Raw genomic sequence first — 17760 nt, 5'->3', positions numbered from 1 at the left:
TCAGCCCCCAACACCCCAAAGTCCTGCATTCACAGAGGTTCTGAGGCTCTCTCTTTCTGCCGGGCAGGCTATTGGTTGGCCAACTTTATTAGCCATTTGGAAAATCTTCCCAGAAACAAAACCAACGCAGCAAAAAAAAAAAACCCCCAAAAAAACAGCTATGAGAGACGAAGAGGAACGATGAGAATGCCCCCCAAAACAAATGTGAGCCTTTGGATCCGGTCGTGTAATCCAGTTACATGTGGTGATTTTTTAGCTTATGTCAGGTGGGAGCTGGGTTTTCTGTCCCTTGCGTCCAGAGGGTTCTGATACATACTCGTGAAGTGACATGACCTCTGGCCCCAGAGGAAGGCAAACCTTGCTAATCTTGGTGCTGCAAAGGAAGCATGGGAAGCAGAGGTGGCAGAGCTGAACTGTAAGCTTGGCTCTGTCCTTAGCCAGTTGCGGATTTGCTGCGCAAAGCGTTTCATCTTTCTGCATCCTGGTATACTCGTATGTCAAAGGAGAGAGGTGAGTGGAAATCAATCTCTAAGATCCGTTTTCAGCTCCACCATCCTGTGAGTCTCTGTTATTCCTGGGTTTGTTTCAGTGGTGGGTACTGTGGTATAACTGATTATAGTGACTCTCCTATTTTCCTGCTTCCTTCTGTTTCAACTTTTAAAATTTTCTATTAGACTCTCAGTCACTATACTCCAAGTGTATATTTCTTCCCCTTCGGTTTCCTTCTGAAGAAAATATATTTATTTTTGTTCACTTGGGCATAATGATCCCATTTTCTTCCCATTTCTATATTTTTAAATCTAATTAAGGTGATAAGTTCCTTGAGGGTTGAAACTAGAGTTCTCCTGTGGGTGTAAACATTATTTTTCTAAATTGGCAACCAAGCTTCCAGTTTTTACGGAGAAGCAGGATATGGGTTTTAAGTAATGTAAGCAGGAAATGGGTCTCCAGCCCACGCAAAATAAATGCAAAAGTACTGATTTACCCTGGGTCCACATCTGGCTTACTCATTTATAATTTTAGCCTGAACTGAAATTCTCCCACAGAACTGCAGTGTAATATCCACATCTACAGAATGTCAGACCAAAAATGGGGAGTTAGGGGCTCATCCTGTGAGCCTCGCTTACGCATATAAATAATCTGCCTATTTCAGGGCAATATCATGCTTTTCTCATTAGTGCTAGGGTTTGGGGCCTGAGCTAAGTAAAGATTAGCTTCAAAGCTTCACGCTCATGGATTTTTTAAAAAAGGTTTTTAAAATAACATTTATTTCTTAAAAGTTAACCTGTGCATAATAGGAAACCAAAAAACACAAGAAGCAAAAGACAAAGTCATCCGTAATCCAGAGCAGTTTACCATCTGATGTGTCCTTCTAGGTCTCGTTTCTGTATTTACACAACTAAGCATCCATTTTTATGGAATTAAGATCACACAGTTAGGTATCATGCTTTTTCACACCCCGTGAATAGTTACCATTTCAAAGTCCCAAAGCCATGAGTACTTTGATAACCGAGAATGTACTACACCAACTCAGTCTGGAAGGAAAAAGTCATTCAGTCGCTCTAAAGTTTGGAGGGGATCAAAGGAACTGGCTGAGATGCGGGCAACAGGACCACCTGGAGGAGGGGACCCTCCCAGGAGGGACGGCGTACCCAGGATGCATCCCTGTCTGGTGGCCCCATGCTTGCTCATCGGGACCTTGATTATGAATAAGACCCCAGCCTCAACTGCCTTCATGAGTCCTTGGCGGAGAGAAAAGCAAACCATCCGGAGGCAGAGGTTCCAGGGATGCCAGTCAGGGCCCGAGTTCTGTCTGTCTTTCCACTCTTCCATCCACAGAGCCTGCTCTGTCCTATAGCTGAGCTCCCTTGGGGCTGGAGAACACTTGCATCTCCTTGTTCACATGCGTCAGAAGGCAGGACACTTCTGCCCCAATATTCTAAGCATGAGTCTTTTGTTTTAGTAATTTTATTTTGACACAATTTCAGATTTGCTCAAAAGTTGCAAGAACAGTACAAGGAACTCCTTCACTGTGTATCCCTTCACTCAGATTCATAAGTCTTAATATCCTGCCACATTTTCTTCCTCTCTTTCATTCTCTCTCTCTCTCCACACACACACACACACACACACACACACACACACACACACACACACACACACAGCCCTGTTGGACCATGGGGAGTTAGTGGCATATATCAAGAATAAGAACGTTCTCTTATGCAACAATAGCACAATGGTCAAAGTCAGGACATGCAAAGTTGATTCAATGTGATATTCTAATTGACAACCTATACTCGAATTTCAGTAACTGTCCCAATAATGCCCTTCATAGGTAGCTTTCCTCCACTGCAGGACCATGCCTTGTACTTAGCTGTCATGTCTCAGCCTGTCTGTCTTTCATAATCTTGGCAATTCTGAATTTTAGTTTAGTTTTGTTTTGTTAATTGGGTTATTTCCTTTCTCATCATTGAATTTTCAGAGGTTTTCCATATTCTACATGTAAGTCCTTAGCAGATATGTGATTTGTGAATATTTTCTCCTCGTCTGTGGCTTGGCTTGTCATTAATTTCACAGTGTCATTTGAACAGCAGACATTTTCTGATTTTGATGAAGTCTGATTTACCATTTTTTTCCTTTTATGGGTCATGAGCGTGAGTCTTGAACTCATTCTCACTGGACCAGCCTAGGTTACATGCTCGCCATGAACCAATGACTGTGGCTGGGACAGGTTATACTGATTGGCTTGAGGCAAATGAATGGATCCAACCCTGATGTCTTCCCTGAGGAGTAGAAACCCAAGACGTAGAAAAGCCTATGTAAACCCCGGGCAGAGCTCGGAAAGGGGAGGGGCAGGAAAGACACTGGGCAGGCCACCGAGAAACATCCCAAGTCAGAGCTCCCAGCAGAGCTACTGTCGGCCAGCTACGCACTCTCGGGGCAGCCCCGCCCGGCTCCAGGGGCCTCGCTCCCATGGCCACACGTCCCAGCTCCAAAATCCAAGAGCTTCTGACCCACATAAAGCCTTCAAACCCCACTGTCGGATTGTGGCTTTTCGTCCCACTCCCATAGGGGTCAGTGGGTGTGGCTTAGCATCTCCAGGGCCCCTCAGAGCCCCTCGCCCAGTGCCCCACTCAGATCCTCAAGTGTCGGGACGCAGCGGGGGGCAGGTGGGCAGCGATTCCACTGAGCGCCCAACCAGGCACACATTCCTGCGTCTTCCTCACACCTGCCTGAGCCCGGCCACGCGCCTGGCACGTTCTTGTTCCCTTCGTGATCTTTTGGTGCTGTATGTACTCGGCCTGTATATGTACTCTGCATGTATAATTCAAAGCCCCACAAGCAGATGATTACGGACCACTCATTTTTAATCTACTCAAATGTTCTCTTCTAAATTAAGTGTATAATTGTTTGGAGGGGTGGGGCTGAATCGAGTTTGGAAAAATGCCAACGTGCCAAGTTTCTAAATGTTTCTTCGACAGCAAAAGTTTTACACTCCCTCCCCTCTGAAAAAGGATACATTATTACCACGGTTGATGGACCCTCTGAAAAAGGGTACATTATCACCACATGCCTCTCGCCACGTTTTATTCTCATCAACACAGGCAAAGCTCTTTATTCCTACTGTCGAGATAGGGAAACAGAGTCTCCATGTGGCTCTAGGACCAGTTACCAGTGGCTCAGAGACACAGAGCTGGTTAGTAACCGCTCTGGAATACAAGCCTGCTGTCCACGACGCCCAGCTCCTGCCTTTTCACCAACTGCCACTCAGATTGTATCAGAAAATCCCCACAGTTATTCTATTTCCATGTCATCTCTGTTGACACCTACCCTTGGCAAACTATCATTTGTGTCATGTCTGAATTCCACACGTTGACGTCCTCCACGACTTGGATTTTGGAGGCTGAGCAATCATATTTATAGATCAGGCAAAGAGGAAAAAATTTTTTTGAGACTCCACTTACATTCTTTGGACATTCCCACTTCAAAGCACTTCTGGAGTCGACAGTACTGGCATCGATTCCTGGTGACTTTATTAATAACACAGTTCTTATCTCGGTGACAAGTGTAAATCATGTTCTTCTGAATACTTCTGCGGAAAAACCCCTGCAAGCAACCAAGAAGATGAGAAAATTAAGCAAAACTACTGAGCTTCGTGAGAAATCAAAGCCAACCTTATCAATGCATTGACTGCTCGTTCTGAGTAATGAAGTGAGGGCAGCAGAAAAGTTAACTTATTTAAGCCTTAAAATCCTTGTGAAATATGAATAGTCAGTACTCTCCCTTTGCTGCAAGCCAGAAAGCCCCTTTGAATCAAAACTGGACTTGACCGTTATTATCTTGCTAAAAGAAAATGAATACCAAGCGAATTCACTTGGAAAACATAATGCAGAGCTGGGTTCACTCCAAACACGCTTAACTTCCTAAGTGGCTCCCTTGCTGGCCAGAATGATATCAGGTGAATCCGCTGTCACGAAAGCCAATAGAAGAAGCATTCCACTTGCAGAAGAAATTATATGCTTCGTGAAAGAATTAGGTCTTTCCAATGGAGTCCTCTCCAAATGCTTTTACATATTTAGCTCTCGTGATAATATTCAGAACACGATTTAATTTGCGAAGTGTTTAGAAAAATATTATCCAAGATTGGAAACGAGGCAGAAAAATGATTGTCTGCTCATTTAATGGCATGTGAGAGCTGTGATGTCCAGTACGGTAGCTACTAATCACGTGTGGCTATTTAAATCAGAATTAATGAAAATTAAATAAAATTAGTATGATAATCTCCAGGTCCATCCATGTTGCTGCAAATGGCATTATATCGTTCTCTCTAAAGGCTAATATTGCACTTTATGTATGTACCGTATCGTCTTTATCCATTCACCTGTGGATGGACGTTTAGGCTGCTTCCATGTCTTGGCTACTGTAAACAGTGCTGCAATGAACATTGGGGTGCACGTATCCTTTCAAACCATGTTTTTCTCCAGATACACGCCCAGGAGTGGGACTGCTGGATCATATGGCAGCTCTATTTTTAGTTTTTTTTTTTTTTTTAAGGCACCTCCATACTGTTCTCCATAGTGGCTGCACCAATTTACATTCCCACCAACAGTGTAGGAGGGTTCCCTTTTCTCCACACCCTCTGCAGCATTTACTATTGGTAGATTTTTTGATGATGGCCATTCTGACCCATGTGAGGTGATACCTCATGGTAGTTTGATTTGCATTTCTCTAATAACTAGTGATGTTGAGCATCTTTTCATGCGCCTCTTTGGCCATCTGTATGTCTTCTTTGGAGAAATGTCTATGTAGGTCTTCTGCCCACTTTTTGATTGGGTTGTTTGTTTGTGGTTTTTTTGTGGTTTTTTTTGGATATCGACCTTCATGAGCTGCTTGTAAATTCTGGAGATTAATCCCTTCAAGTGCTCAACAGCCACACATGTGCAGGGGCTACCACACTGGGCAGCACATGTACAGAATATTTCCATCATTGCAGGAAGCTCCCTCGGGCAATGCATACGCCGCAATGACTGACAAACTTAACCGAGTCATCTAACGGTCTCGGGAAATGTAACTTCCTTTGACTTACTGTTTATTATTGACTGGACCTTGACACTGTAAAGACTGTAGAAGACTGGTAGCTTATAAATCATATGTGCCTAATATAGGTGCAAAGATTCCTGCCTGGTTGAAATATAACCAAAGATTATTGTTTTATTGCCTTGTAGGACATTAAGCAGTTGGGTCTAACTTTGCCACCTTATTCCAGCATTCTTTTTTCCAATCACCCTATCTGTCTGTCTGCCTCCCTCCCTCCCTACCTATTTTTTTCATATCCTTCTTTGAACCAGCTTTGTCATCTGACTGTTTCCCTCATTAATGAGTGAAATAAGTCTTCAACATGTGCTTACTGCATATTTGAATAAGTATTGCTTTTTAACTTTTGGAAAGTTATGTTTTGACCGAAGAAGCAATTTATCCTGATTTTTTTGGAAACACTGATGAAACAAATCAGACTTCAGGCTCCATGAGCACAGGGTCTCCCCCCAGCTTCTCCTCTCTGCTTACCCATCTCCCCGCACAGCTTTGCAGAGAACGGAAAATTAAGTGGTGCTTGTTAACACACAGATGAATGAAGAGTGAGTGACGGGTAAACCTGCTGTCTTTTCTAATCGCCCAACAAAAACCTCTACGCTGCTAGGAGTATTACAAGCAAGGAGTTTTACCTTATCAATTGTGATGTGACTTTTCCCTCCATTAGTAACAATTCTCTTGAGTGTGGGAGGCACACCATCCACTGCCTTGAACAGCAAACAAGATTTGCCATCTGAGTTCAACTTTCCCTGTAGTACATTAACACCCCAGGAGCCAGAACTAAAGACCTTCAAAGCTAAAGCACATTAGCAAAGAAAGCTCACATAACACACATTGTTTAGGATATTTACGTGGGCACCCTAGGATTCTGACATCTAAAAAAACATATTTTTATTGGCATGCTTCGACTGTAAACGCCTGGAAATCTTGTTTAAGGTTGCAACTCCTCTCACATCCCAGACACACACATTTTCCAAGAAAACGTAGTTTATTTTTGTACCTCTGGAGCGACAAATATGCTCAGAATCTAAAATAACAGGTTATAAACACTCTGAAGCTCTAAGAGAATCTGTGCACTGTGGTCACCTCAAACATATTTTTTCCTGCAAAGAATACCTACAGGACACTCTTGGCTGCCAGACGTACAAACTCAATTGACAGAAACTTCACTGCTCTCCCGTCAAGTAACACTGACACATGGAAGATCCGGTCTTTTTGCAGGTGTGAAGCAAGTGAGGTATGGACCAATGTGACCTCCTCCACTTATTACAAACTGAATAAGCAGTTCAGCAAATTCTTAGCGAGTGAGCACAAAGGAGCGGAAGCCAATCTCCTGACACCCAGATGAAAGAAGAAGAGAGAATTAAGAACTTCATATGTCACTAATTATGCAGTCAGCGTGGTTCAGGAACAATGACAGCAGAAACTAAATAGGACTTCTTGGTTTTCCAAATCAGAGTTTGGGCTGGATTTCAGGAGAAGGTCTAAGTTTCAGTAAATCATTTCCACCAGGGTAGAATACTTGCTGACTAAAATGTATGCTGTGAGGTATTTTTATTCATGGGCTGGGTAAACAGAAATGCCCTCTGAGGCCAAAGAGAGGTTTGCATTGTCCAAACCCCCCTCCTCCGCAGTAGCTACTGTGAACCGTTCTGTAAACCTCGTTTCCACTGCTTGGAGGACCTCGTGCGTGCGTGTGTGCGGCACCATAGCCCGTGTCACCAAAATTTTATCTACTTAATGTTTTATTTAGGTTGATTCTTCTTTATTTTTTATTTAAAGATTTGTTTTGATGTGGACCATTTTTTAAAAGTCTTTACTGAATTTGTTACGATATTGCTTCAGTTTATGTTTTGGTTTTTTGGCCCCGAGGCATGCGGGATCCTAGCTCCCCGACCAGGGATCGAACCCGCACCCCCTACAATGGAAGGCTAAGTCCCAACCACTGGACCACCAGGGAAGTCCCTCTTCTTTTATTTTTTTTTAAATTTTATTATTATTTTTTTTAATGTTATTTCTTTTTTTTAATTAATTTATTTATTTTTGGCTGTGTTGGGTCTTCGTTTCTGTGCGAGGGCTTTCTCTAGTTGTGGCAAGCGGGGGCCACTCTTCATCGTGGTGCGCGGGCCTCTCACTGTCGCGGCCTCTCTTGTTGCGGAGCACAGGCTCCAGACGCGCAGGCTCAGTAGTTGTGGCTCACGGGCTTAGTTGCTCCGCGGCATGTGGGATCCTCCCAGACCAGGGCTCGAACCCGTGTCTCCTGCATTAGCAAGCAGATTCTCAACCACTGCGCCACCAGGGAAGCCCTCTTCTTTTATTTTTAACATTATTTAAAATGGAAACGTTTAACCTCTGGCTCAATTTGAATACCAGCACCAACTGTCAATATGAGAAGGCATTCATAAAATAAATAAAATGAAGTCGAACAAAACAATAACCAGATGCGATTTCACTCTCGCTGGATCCTGGTTCTGCTAAACCTCACTCCTGGCTGAAAGGGAAAGGAGCAAGACTTAGGTACAGATCAGCACTGACTTGAGGCTTCTCCTGAGGCATTCAGAGAAAATAAACATGTTTCTCACTATGTGATTCAATGAGGTTTAAAGCCATGAATCTGTCCCACCTAAAAGGGCGAGCCTCGTAATTTGGGAATCAAAACTGTATCCCAAAGTTGTTATATGTAATGAGCTTTAGAAGTACTGAGTTCAAACAGAAAACAGACTCACAGACTTTGAAAATAAACTTCTGGTTACCAAAGGAGAAAGAGGGGAGGGAGGGATAAATTGGGAGTTTGGGATTAACATACACACACTACTGTATATAAAATAGATAAACAACAAGGACCTACTGTATAGCACAGGGAACTCTCTACTCAATATTCCATAATAACCTACATGGGAACAGAATCTGAAAAAGAATGGATATATGTATATGTATAACTGAATCACTGTGCTGTACACCTGAAACTAACTCCAATATAAAATAAAAATTAAGTTAAAAAAAATTTTTAAGTGGAAAAAAAAAAAAGGTTTCCATCAAAGCAAAGTACCGAGTGCAAGTGTGATAGTTCTTGCAGCTAGGAGATGGGTAGAGTCACATCTGCAGGAGGAAAGACTGAAAAGCTGAGCAAGTACACATGAAGGATTTGGTCCTCTTTGGAGGAGCAGCCCCACGGGAGAGAGGGGGCAGGAGGGTGTGGTGGGAGAGTCCTGGCAGGGAAGGAGAGGGGTGGGCTTGGAGAGTCACAGCCTCGGGGCTAGGCGCACTCACGCACTACCTCCTGAGGGCGGGGCTGGAGGCTTACTGCCAAGACCCTTCCCAGCTGTACCTTTCTGGGACTCCAAGTGTGTCCTCGCACCAGGGAGTGACAAGTTGGGATGGCTTGAGGGTGAGGATGAGGGGGCTTCTGTGGGCAAAGAAAATGGCCAAGGAGGAGGTCTGAAGACAAAGGAAGGAGAGACCGTCCACCTGTAGGGGTAACAACTGCGATTTCTTCAGACTCACAGACACAGAGATCGGGCTGGCGGTTGCCAAGGGGGAGGGGGTTGGGGGAGGGATGGAGTGGGAGGCTGGGGTTAGCAGATGGAAGCTATTATGTATGGATTGGATAAACAACAAGGTCCTACTGTAGAGCACCGGAGCTGTATTCAATATCCTGGGATAAACCATCATGGAAAGGAATATGAAAAAGAATGTATATATGTGTATAACTGAGTCACTTTGCTGTACAGCAGAAATTAACACACAACATTGTAAATCAACTCTACTTCAATAAAAAAATTGAAAGAAACAAAAACAACTGCGATTTGTTGGGACTAGCCTGGGGCTTAAAAGACACCAACAAGAGGGCTTTCAGACGCTGTCACCTTTATCTTGGAGCGGAGACCTCACCGCACCTCTGTGGGGACCTGGGGCAGGTGTCTGTGACCAGATGGAGGCTGGAGTGTCGTCAATCCTGGCTCATGGTTGCTGGTCATCAAGAAGTCTGAGGGCCCGGTTTTCTGACACCAAGTCTAGGGTTGCTGGTGCCACGAGTTTCCTCTTTCACTTTCCAGAAACATCCTTTTTTCCCAGTAAACACAGAAAACTTCTATCAGGTCTTGAAGACGTTATGTCACCTCACCCAGGAAGCCTTCTCTGACTGATCCAAGCACACAGGAATGCTTCCTCTTCTAGATAACCTTGGGCTTTTGCTTTTCCTTCTACATCACACCTATCTGAGTATGATATTTAAAATATTAATCAACAGTACCATCTACTTCAGAGGTTACATGGCCATCGTGGGGGAAGTCCAGTCTGTGGCCAGCCGTCACAGCCTCAGGAGTCCCGTGGGCTTCAGAGATTTCCACCACTGGGTGTCACAGAAGCACCACCAAGTGTGACATCTTTCTTGCTGGGATTCCAGCCTCCCCGACAGGGGACAAGGAGGGGCATGGGGGCCGTCTCCATAGAACTAGGGTGGACAAGATGGGGACTCCACGGTGACTTCATGCGTCTTCCCTGGACTCGCCACAGTGGACTTGGGTGGAAGGAGACAAAGACTGAAGGCGATGGTTAGTCAACAACTGGTAGGAACATAGTTCAATATTTCAGCACCTACTACAAATGGATTGGTACAAATCAACTGCATATCCCCAGGACCGGGACAGAACCTGACACATGGCAGATATCCAACAAACAGCTGTCGATTGAACGAATGAACAATGGGCATCCTCAGCTATGAACAGAGCCAGAGTGATAGTCCTGGATGAACTATACCTTAATTCCACAAAACATTCCTCAATGATAATGTATTCCCTGAGGATGATATTATCTGTACTTAGGGAAGGAAGCATCCAGATTTCCCTGAGGTTAGTAGAAGACCCACTGATTTGAGTTGTAATCAGGTCAGTCAATCAGGACTTCTGCTGGTTAGCCATGATTTGTGTTGGTTAATCTGTTAATTAACTTTTGTTGGTTAACTGCTAACTTGGTGAAACCTGCCTTCTGCTGTCTAATCATGGCTCCTGCAGCTTATGCGTGACTTTTATTGTTTGAGATCGCCAAAGCAAGTGACACAATTAATGCTCTAATTACCTAGATCAGGAAGCCAGACCTGGGGCTTCCCTGGTGGCGCAGTGGTTGGGAATCTGCCTGCCAATGCAGGGGACACGGGTTCGAGCCCTGGTCTGGGAAGATCCCACGTGCCGCGGAGCAACTGGGTCCGTGAGCCACAACTACTGAGCCTGCGCGTCTGGAGCCTGTGCTCCGCAGCAAGAGAGGCCGCGATAGTGAGAGGCCCGCGCACCGCGATGAAGAGTGGCCCCCGCTTGCCGCAACTAGAGAAAGCCCTCGCACAGAAACGAAGACCCAACACAGCCAAAAATAAATGTTAAAAAAAAAAAAAAAGAAGCTAGACCTGCATCACAAACTGGGTCAAGTGTTTTCTAACCACGGGTTTTTCAACCTTTCTTACCTCATAGGCTCTTCTACTCTTGCTATCAAAGAACTGGCGTCCAACCAAAAAGAAAAAAAAATACTCACTTGGTGGAGAAGTCTACATAGGCTTTAGAGCCATTTGCAAGCCATTTGCTTCGCATCACGGCAATAACCATGGAATGCCCACATCCTGCTCAGAACTCTTTTGTCTCCCCTTGGGGATATGAGGTGCCATTGTTCTAACTAACGTACTATCTACGGGACAGAAACAATCCTCAATCAGAAGGAACGGTATCTGTCTCTGTAAACCTAAATATCCTCCTATACGTAACTACTTACCATTCGTAATTCCCTTGATGGACTAGTCAGATGTCCCAAATCTAAACAGGACACGGAGAAAAGTGACTCATCTCACTCCTTCTTCATATTTTGATATGACATTAAGTTGGGCCTCCTTCTCTCCTCTCATACTCTCAAATCATTGCTCCGATTCTCATCATTTTTTCTCCCATTCATGGGCCCTGTTTCACCTTCTAGTTTTCAGATATCATCACATATAATATCTTTCACCCTCTCCCAAAGGGGGTGATTTTTTGGTTGGTTCAGATAGTGGGCTAGTGGTTAAGAATTAGGCTTTAAAATATGTTTGTGAGGGGGCTTCCCTGGTGGCGCAGTGGTTGAGAATCTGCCTGCCAATGCAGGGGACACGGGTTCGAGCCCTGATCCAGGAGGATCCCACGTGCCGCGGAGCGACTAGGCCCGTGAGCCATAACCACTGAGCCTGCACGTCTGGAGCCTGTGCTCCGCAACAAGAGAGGCCGCGATAGTGAGAGGCCCGCGCACCGCGATGAAGAGTGGCCCCCGCTTGCCGCAACTGGAGAAAGCCCTCGCACAGAAACGAAGACCCAACACAGCCATAAATAAATAAATTAATTAATTAATTAATTTTAAAAAAATATGTTTGTGAAAAATAATTGCCTGGGGACTTCCCTGGCGGCCCAGTGGTTAAGACTCTGTGCTTCCACTGCAGCGGGCACAGGTCTGATCCCTGGTCAGGGAACCAAGATCCTTCAAGTCGCACGGAAAAAAAAAAAAAAAAAAAAAAAAAAAAAATTGCCTGTAGTTTGTCTATTATGTATAATTATAAATAATATCTTGCCTTACAGAAATGGAGTGGGGCTGAGATTTTTTTTAATTAATTTTTATTGGAGTATAGTTGATTTACAATGTTGTGTTAGTTTCAGGTGTACAGCAAAGTGAATCAGTTATACATATACATATATCCACTCTTTTTTAGATTCTTTTCCCATATAGGTTATTACAGAGTATTGAGTAGAGTTCCCTGTGCTATACAGTAGGTCCTTATTAGTTATCTATTCTATATATAGTAGTGTGTATATGTCAATCCCAGTCTCCCAATTTCTCTCTCCCACCCCTTTCCCCACTGGTAACCATAAGTTTGTTTTCTATATCTGTGACTCTATTTCTGTTTTGTAAATAAGTTCATTTGTATCCTTTTTTTAGATTCCACATATAAGTGATATCATATGATATTTGTCTTTCTCTGTCTGACTTACTTCACTTAGTATGATAATCTCTAGGTCCATCCAAGTGGCTACAAATGGCATTATTTCGTTCTTTTTTATGGCTGAGTACTATTCCACTGTATATATGTACCGCATTTTCTTTGTCCATTCATCTGTCAATGGACATTTTGGTTGCTTCCATGTCTTGGCTATTGTAAATAGTGCTGCTATGAACATAGGGGTGCATGTCTCTTTTTGAATTATGGTTTTCTCTGGATATATGCCCAGGAGTGGGATTGCTGGATCATATGGTAGCTCTATTTTTAGTTTTTTAAGGAACCTTCATACTGTTCTCCTTAGTGGCTGTACCAACTTACACCCACCCACAGTGTAGGAGGGTTCCCTAATTGGTAAGGTAGGAATACACTGTTTCGGGCTCTGATTTTGCCCCCTAGGTGATATTTACATCATACTGTATGCTGCTGGCACCTACTGAACAGACGCTGGAGATGGTGTTAGATATCCTACAATGCAGAGCAATTCCCCTGCTGTAGACTGAATGTATCCCCCGAAATTCCTACATTGAAGCCTATTGCCCAATGTGATGATATGAGGAGGTGGGGCCTTTGGGAAGCACTTGGGCTATGAGGGTGGAGCCCTTATAAAAGAGACCCCAGAGAGCTAGCTTGGCCCTTCCTCCCCCCATGTGAAGGTAAAGGGAAAAGACAGATGTCCAGGAAGTAGGCCCTCACAAAACTCTGAATCTGCCAAGTGCCTTGATGTTGGACTTCACAGCCTCCTGAACTGTGAGAAATAAATGTCTGTTGCTTATTAAAAAAAAAAAAAAAAAAAAAAAAGAATTAGGCTGTAGCTCGGGTACACGTGGATTTAAACACTGACTTGGCCGCTTAACTATGTGATATTGAGCAAGTTACACTAAGGCCTCAGTTGCCTCATCCGTAAAATGGGGATAATAAAGTACCTACTTCATAGGATCGCTCAGTGCACCCAATCAGGGAACACATATAAAGTGTCAGCGCAATGACCAGCACATAGCAAGGGCCCCATGAATGGCAGCTTTAGTTACTGGCAAAACCTCTTTCCAAAGCTTTCTTCTGGACAATTTCCAATACACATTTTGTGTTTAAAATAAAGATTCCCAACTAGGACAGAACACTGTTCTGAATCTCTGAACAACATGGGTTATTGTGGGCAGACAGCCTTATGATTCCAAAGACTCATTCATATATTGATCCATTCACTCAATGCCAATTAACTGGGGTGGGCTCTCCCGGGGCATACAAAGATGGATAAGGCCTGGTCCTGCCCCTCCTCAATCTACCAGGAGCATTAAGTGAACCCAGCAGGGTGGAAGCAGCAAGTGAAAAAGGGCCCATTATAGTGCCTGGCACACAGTAGGCACACGGCAGTTATTTACTGAGTAAAGGCCGTAGGTATTCAAAGGAGTCAGAAAGGAGTCAACACTTGATCCCAGCTCTAACGAAGGGGTAGGATTTGAACAGCAAGACAACCAACAAGGACCTACTGTATAGCACAGGGAACTCTACTCAATACTCTGTAATAACCTATATGAGAAAAGAATCTGAAAAAGAATGGATAGATGTAGATGTATAACTGAATCACTTTGCTGTACATCTGAAACACAACATTGTAAATCAATTATACTCCAATAAAATTTAAAAAAAAATTTCCCCCAAGGAGCATTATGGGTGAGCAGAGGCTGGGGTTAGGAAGGACAGGGAAGGGCCAGTGGTCCAGGCCGGTAGAGTCGTGAGTGATGGATGTGTGTGTGAGACACAGCTGGGACAGCGGCTGACATGCAGACGGGGGAAGATCAAGAAGGCCACGCCAGGCGCTTGCTGGGAAAGTACTCGCTCTTCTGTGCAGGAGAGGACTAGGGTCGGAGGTATACTCTGCCCAGATGGTTCAGGAAGCTGTGCATCACTGATTTCATCATGCATTAATTGCATGCATACTGAAGCAGACAGTGAACTCTGGGTATCAACACAGATCCCTAAGACCCAGAGCCTGCCCTCAGGCCTGAGCAGGAATGGAGCCCAAGAACCCTTGTTTTCTGAAATGACAGTGCAATTGGCTGACTCGTGTGTAATTCCAAAGTTGCTTCTGAGAATTCACACCATGGTGTTTTGGATGGAAGTTGCTTTGCTGCCTTAAGAGCCATTTACATCAGGCTGAACAAGTTCAGAAACCATCAAGATCCTTTGAAGAAAGGCACTAAGTAAAAACGTTTTTCCTTTTTAAAAAAAGGCAACTTGGCCCTTTATTTGTCATAAAAAGCATCGGGTCAGGAGAAATTCACCCCAAAACTAGTGTGGGAAGCACATCTGTTTGCACTGGGCTTTTGCAGAGCTAACTTCTATCCCACGCAAAGTTCAAAAGGGTAATTTCTCCTTCCTGAGTGAGAGAAGAGAGAGAAAAGTGAGGAGTGTTACTTAGTCGTTTTTCCTCGATCATCAAGAAGACTATATCTCAACCCCATCTCAATCAAAGAGTAATACGCAGGTGGCCACCCCAGGGAGGCATGCCCCGGGCCAGCCAGGCGGGCACGGCGAGGTCCTGGCCAGGCCAGCGCAGAGCTGCAATTCCCATTTCCAGCCAGAAGCAGAGATGGTGCCAGTAGGAGGAGGTGAGTGTGGAATAATCCCATCACAGCAACTTTGGGAAACACGGCTTTCAGACCAGGAAACACGTTGCCTTAAACAAACAAAAAACACCCTCCAGAGTGAGTGGAAGTCTATGCGTGACAACGTCTGAAAAGTTATTAATAGCCAGATTTAGGGGGAGAAAGAGAAAAGTGAAGACCTTTTCACCCCACTGAAAGACAATGGTGAGAGGGAGGGAGAAAGTAAAAAAACAGCCCACTATTTTGATGACAAACAGAGAGTTTCCTCCCCAGCAAGGAGGGTGGGCACGCATGTGACATGGAGAACACTGGACAGTAGAGCTGGGGGGGCCGCTCTGAGACACGAAAGGAAAACAACGTAAGATTCCTACTCCAAACAAGAAAGTCAAGTTGTCCCAAGGGGTAGAGGCTTAGAGTTGTTTATTTTTTGTTAAAAAAAAAAAAAAAAAAAAATCCCCGCTAGGGGAAGGTCCCACTTTTGGAAATTTAGTAAAGATGAATGGGTGACAGTGGTGAAGGTGGAGGGCGCCGAGGTCTGATAGCCTCGGCTTCTATAAGGTCCCTTATTCCCCGGCGCCTCTCGCCTGCTCCCTGGGCAAGGGTCCCTTCTGTCCTTCCACCTGACCGGGCATTTCAGCCCTAACTCTCTCCTTTCAACTCCCTGGGACTGGAAATTTCCTGAGCACATTCACTCTTGCCCAGGTTAGAAAGGCGAGCCTTTATTTTGGGAGATGCCTGGAAAGATGGTTGGTCTCTAAAGAAGGCGAAGACTACAGATTTAGCAAAAATATCATCTCTGTGGGAACGAGTCTTTCCAGAAGAGGGTGATTAAGGTCTTTTCCTGGACTTTGTCAGGTGAACCCCTGAGGGCTCAACCCCTGTTAGACCCAGAGGCCAACGCTCTCAATCCTTCTAATCCCCAGTTAATTAAAACTCCCCGGGATTACCAAGGCAAAGGCAGCCCGTGTTCTTAACTGTGAACCTGAACTCACAACACCAGAGATCAAGGTTTAAATCTCCAAAGTCCCCCATGTCCCAGGAAGGGCACGGGGCCACTGCACTCAGTGCACAGTGTTCCTTACTTTAGAGGAACATGATCTGGGGAAGAAATGCCACCAGGTAATATAAACTGGGAACCAACAAGTAAGAAGAGATTAATTGGTACAAATGTCTTTTAATTTAGGTGAAAAACTGGCTTTTTATATTTCCGAAACATGACCTTGGATAAAATAAGAGTTTTTGAAAGTGCCCAGCTATCATACAGCTCTGACGGATTCTTATAACCCCATTCTGATTGCTAGGCAGCTGATCAATCAGGTTTGGGGGCCAATAATCACAAACAAAATTTGGGAGGAGAGAGCTTCACAAGGCAAGTAAACACTACCGGTTAAACTGGCTGTTTTTCAAAAAGTGAAGGGATCTGCTCTGGGCTGGCTTCCCAAGCGTGTGGCCTGGGTGGTCACACAGAGCCTGGTTCTAAAAGGGTACGAGGTTTACTGCCCTGCTGTCGTTGTCTTGAAATTCTGAACCATTGTTGAACAAGAGGTGAGCGTTTTCGTTTTGTACTGGGTCCTGCAAATGAAGCAGCCACAGCTCTGGCTCCAGAATACCACCTCCATCCAGCAAAGGCTTCCAACCTTCCTCCTCCGTGAGGACCTGGAAGTCTTAGGTAGCCTCTCTTTTCCTCTGGCTGACCTGAAGGCTAGTTGTAAGACTGCTGGTCAGACAGAATTAAGCAAGTCCACCACCATCACACTTAGTCTCCATCTCCCCAGGATCTCCTTGGGATGTTTTGAGCAATTCGATGGTTCCAGAAAGAGCCAGAAGGGAAAACCATTCGGGATGTATTTGATGTTCTACAATGGGCTTTACTTCCCACTTGGATAAGGGACTTTGGAGGGCGCTGGGAGGAGTAGGAAGAATACCAAGAACTTTTCCATAATTGGATAAAATTTCCTTCCAAATAGCACATATATTTAGGTGCAATCTCAGGAGGGAATCCAGAAGCTCAGCCATATGCGTCCTAGATGTCTCTCACTCCCCCTTGGGAGCCACCAAAATAAAGAGTAAAGTAGAAAGAAGGTGAGGAATATGAGGTCAAACAGTTAATCTGTTACCCAAAGAATTTCTGTATAGCAGGATAAATATCACAAATATAGTATCTTGGGGACCACCTCTCCGCTTCTCAAGAATCTGAGTTGAGACAGGATAGAAAAAGTCTGAAAGAGAGAAATAAAACCTCTAAAATGGACGATTTCACTGGGCTCCACATAGCTTTCTTTAAATCTGGTCTTGAGAATTTACATTAAACCAACCAAAGACATCTGTTTTCTAGATTACTTGGGTCAGTTATTTTGTGCCCTTCGACCATGAAACCCATAGTTACCGATTTATCATCAAGATTACTCTAAATATAACAGGGCAAGAAGCCAATGCATTTTACGTGTTTTAATTCTCAATTCTTTCACTGAGAAAAATGCACCAAAATAGCTCCTCAGCTACAGCCTGGGAGTTAGCAGACCCCAGCTGCTTTGCACATTAATTTCTAAATCTCATCTG

The 17760-nt window shown here is 44.4% G+C and overlaps 1 protein-coding gene across 7 annotated transcripts in view; it reads right to left on the bottom strand.

The window, feature by feature from the left end:
* RARB (retinoic acid receptor beta) overlaps positions 1-17760 on the bottom strand; it is a 671241-nt gene that overhangs the window by 99690 nt on the left and 553791 nt on the right. For all 7 annotated transcript variants that reach the window (XM_059920443.1, XM_059920450.1, XM_059920449.1 and 4 more), the window contains one exon: positions 3966-4107. In XM_059920443.1, coding sequence (XP_059776426.1) covers positions 3966-4107 — 142 coding nt within the window. The remainder of the gene's footprint in view (positions 1-3965; positions 4108-17760) is intronic.

This window comes from Balaenoptera ricei, chromosome 4 (genome assembly GCF_028023285.1).
Source record: "Balaenoptera ricei isolate mBalRic1 chromosome 4, mBalRic1.hap2, whole genome shotgun sequence".
Taxonomy (NCBI): Eukaryota; Metazoa; Chordata; class Mammalia; order Artiodactyla; family Balaenopteridae; genus Balaenoptera; species Balaenoptera ricei.
This window is presented reverse-complemented; position numbering and strand designations above follow the sequence as displayed.